Here is a 2,976-nt window from a genome sequence, read left to right as displayed (position 1 = left end):
TACCTCTGCCACCCGTCTTCAAGTTATACACATAGCGATATTCCATATCGAATGCAAAGTACCCGAATATTAACTGAATGCAGTCGTGATGACGTAGCAAGACAGACTACTGAAGTGTTAGGAAGAATCGCTGTCGACAGAAACGTGAAATAACATATCACATATTTGCCGCTATATTTTGAAGTACAAATAATATAAAATGCATGCTCACTATATTAGATATAAAATTCCTATTTATATTTAATTAGAAACACGCCCACAGTATAGTACCTATTGCGATTATAGGCATGCATTGGAAAACTGCGAGCAAGACAACTGTAGTCATACCCGGGTAGGTATTTACAGTGTTGTCAGGAAGTACACAACCAACCATAATTGACACGTGCAGGTACACCTCGCCTGGGGGCACGCTTCTTCGCAAGCATGCAGTATGCATCCGATAGCTTGTTGCAAGCCATTGTCAGACTTTTCTGCAATGCAGTGCCTTTAACACAGACACATGAGCGTATGTATTATATTCTAAACAACAACCCACTTTGACAATCATTCTACACACCGATTGGTTTATGTATATGTCCATGGTTACAGAATGTGACGCGAGCACGTTGTTAACCCTGTAGACCGTGAGAAAATTGCTGCCCTCCACTTACGCAGAAGTCTGAGACTGTGCTTTTGCGATAGCTCAAGTTTGACTATCTGTGCTGTGTGCCGTACAGTCTGTACTCTGGCGCCCTCACCACATCCGTAGACAACCAGGTCATCTGCTACATCCGCCGAGCTTACTTTTTTAGCTGCCAGTCCTTGATTCGTATCTGGTTCACAACACGATGTCATCACGCAAAGTGAGAGAGCCTTGCTCATACCCACTACGCAGTGCGGATATAAACTAGGAAGTCCCTGGGCAATGCGATCTCGAATGGCCAGAGCCCCTGGGCCGGCCTGGGGTCATACTTAGTTAGTATAGACAAACCCAAGGAATCCACGCAGAAGTAAAATGATCAACCATAACACCGTACCGTTGACTCATGGTTTTAGCGTTTCAAGTGTCTTTGTGGTTACACTGTGTGGATGATATAACAGCTTCCGACTGTGTAGATGATATAACAGCTTTCAACTGTGTGGATGATATAACAGCTTCCGACTGTGTGTATGATATAACAGCTTTCAACTGTGTGGATGATATAACCGCTTCTGCATGTCGAAAGGCGGCGACACTCTAACTCTCGGCAAGATGTGCGGCGCTTATGCCATAATCATTCCGATGCCAGTCATTACATTGTTGTACTTAGACCCTTCCCTTAAGGCCTGTTTCGCAATATTGGTGAAAGCGTTGAATGCCTAAAAGTGCTCATTGAATGTTTGTGAAAAATGCTTCAAAGTGCCCACGTGGTAAGTTTCGCCCGATTTGTCTCGGGGGGTTTGCTATGTGTGGTGTGGTGGTTGTTAGTCTATTCCGCCGCACCGCCCGTGTTCTGAGTCTTCTGCTCGAGGTATTGTAGCTCTCTCTCCAACGTATAGCAGGCCTTCTGCACCTCCAATTTCTGGTCCAAGAATGTGGTTAGCTGCGCCTGAAGGTCGAGCAGTCGCATGCCGGCGTCCTGCTGCTCGGCTGCGCGGGTGCCATTAAGCTCCTCCAAGTCATCGGTAATCTTCTCCAGCTGCGTCTGAGCCGTGTCCTTAACCAGCTCCAGCTCTTTCGTGTGCTCTAGCCACGCTGTCTTACCGTATTTGATCAGAAGCTCTAAATTGATGATGCGGTCGTGCTGCATTTCCAGCTGTGTGGCCACGTGGTCGGTGGCGGCCCTCCACGCGTCCTCCTTGGTGGCACCAACAGTGGGTTCCGCCACTTTATACCGTTTCACATCAAAGGGAGCCATTGGCTTTCCTGTGCTTACTCGTGCATACTCGTTCTTCAGTAACTCGCTCGTGAATTTGGGGGTATATTCCTGTCCTAAATATGAGAGATAGTTCTTGGCTGTGATGGGGAACTTGCTGGCCTCGTCCTCAATCATGGCATCCACCATGGCCCGCATATCCTCACTCTCATATTCTGAGTCTACGTATGGCAGGGGGCCTATGCCCATCATTACATCCGTCGTGTCCATGACTGTCGTTGCGATACCAGTACACCTGTGCTAGTACTTGCTGAGCGTGTCGCGTTGTCGCCTCTGTTTGTGTGTGTATTTAATTTAATTTAATTTTGTGCATATTTACATAGTGCTGCGCGGCTGAACCACGATTTGTCCGACCCTCCACCAGATTGTTCTTGAACTAATTGTCCCTTTAGTGGGAAACTAATACGATTGTTTATTCTTTTGGCGGGGGATTGATAATCAAAATAGAATTGCGAGGACCAATAATTAGGCCTGCGAAACATTTTCAAAATCCCAAATAGGATGGCTGTCCCATTCGCAAGCTCATCGCCATCCCTCACTCAGTGACTCCATCTGACAGAGACCGGTCACTGGTCACTGGGGAGTGGGGACTGGGGAGTGGGGAGTCAGGAGTCTGGACAAGGTAGGACAGGAGAGTCACCCACTCACATGATGATGTTGTAGTGTACAACCAATGTATTCGCTGTATAGTGTATTGTAATTACAGTATAAATATCAAAATACACCACCATATAATTTAGAGATAAAGGTAGAACCTAGTAGAAACAAGGACACCTTAGTAAAGAGCACTTGTATATGAACATGGCGTCCACCTTGAGGCTGGCTTTTGCTGCCCGCAGCGCTTCACAATATGGTCGCATCCGTACTGCGCATCAATACGCTCCCCTGTTGACCACTCAATCAGTCCGTTTCTTCAAAACCTCTCTCATACCCTGTAAGTGTGACGTGAACACTACGGTTGTATCTTGAAACAGGGTATTTGTAAAAACCACTCGAAATTGAGCACATTTTAAAGCGCGTGTGCCCACAAAGATTTTAGAACACTGATTCAATTACAGCTATATTACGTATATTAGGTATA

At 46.2% G+C, this 2,976-nt stretch overlaps 2 protein-coding genes across 2 annotated transcripts in view; one reads left to right on the top strand and one right to left on the bottom strand.

Moving 5' to 3' along the window:
• Window positions 1-231: 231 nt before the first annotated feature.
• SARC_11493 (hypothetical protein) lies at window positions 232-2,168 on the bottom strand. The gene has a single exon (XM_014294423.1). It carries the CDS (start codon window positions 2,103-2,105, stop codon window positions 1,449-1,451), a length of 657 nt encoding a protein of 218 aa, XP_014149898.1. The 5' UTR covers window positions 2,106-2,168; the 3' UTR covers window positions 232-1,448.
• A 401-nt stretch (window positions 2,169-2,569) lies between these two features.
• Window positions 2,570-2,976, top strand: part of SARC_11492 (hypothetical protein) — a 5,750-nt gene continuing 5,343 nt past the window's right edge. The window contains exon 1 of the mRNA XM_014294422.1: window positions 2,570-2,829. Within this exon, the coding sequence (XP_014149897.1) occupies window positions 2,691-2,829 (139 nt within the window). The 5' untranslated portion in view covers window positions 2,570-2,690. The remainder of the gene's footprint in view (window positions 2,830-2,976) is intronic.

This window comes from Sphaeroforma arctica, assembly GCF_001186125.1.
Source record: "Sphaeroforma arctica JP610 unplaced genomic scaffold supercont1.1718, whole genome shotgun sequence".
In the NCBI taxonomy this organism is placed as follows: domain Eukaryota; class Ichthyosporea; order Ichthyophonida; genus Sphaeroforma; species Sphaeroforma arctica.
Note: the sequence above shows the minus strand (reverse complement) of the source record. Positions and strands in the feature narration are given on the sequence as shown.

What these genes read in the sequence shown, in the direction of transcription:
- SARC_11493 (XM_014294423.1), bottom strand. Translation starts at nt 2,105, where the DNA reads ATGGACACGACGGATGTAATGATGGGCATAGGCCCCCTGCCATACGTA.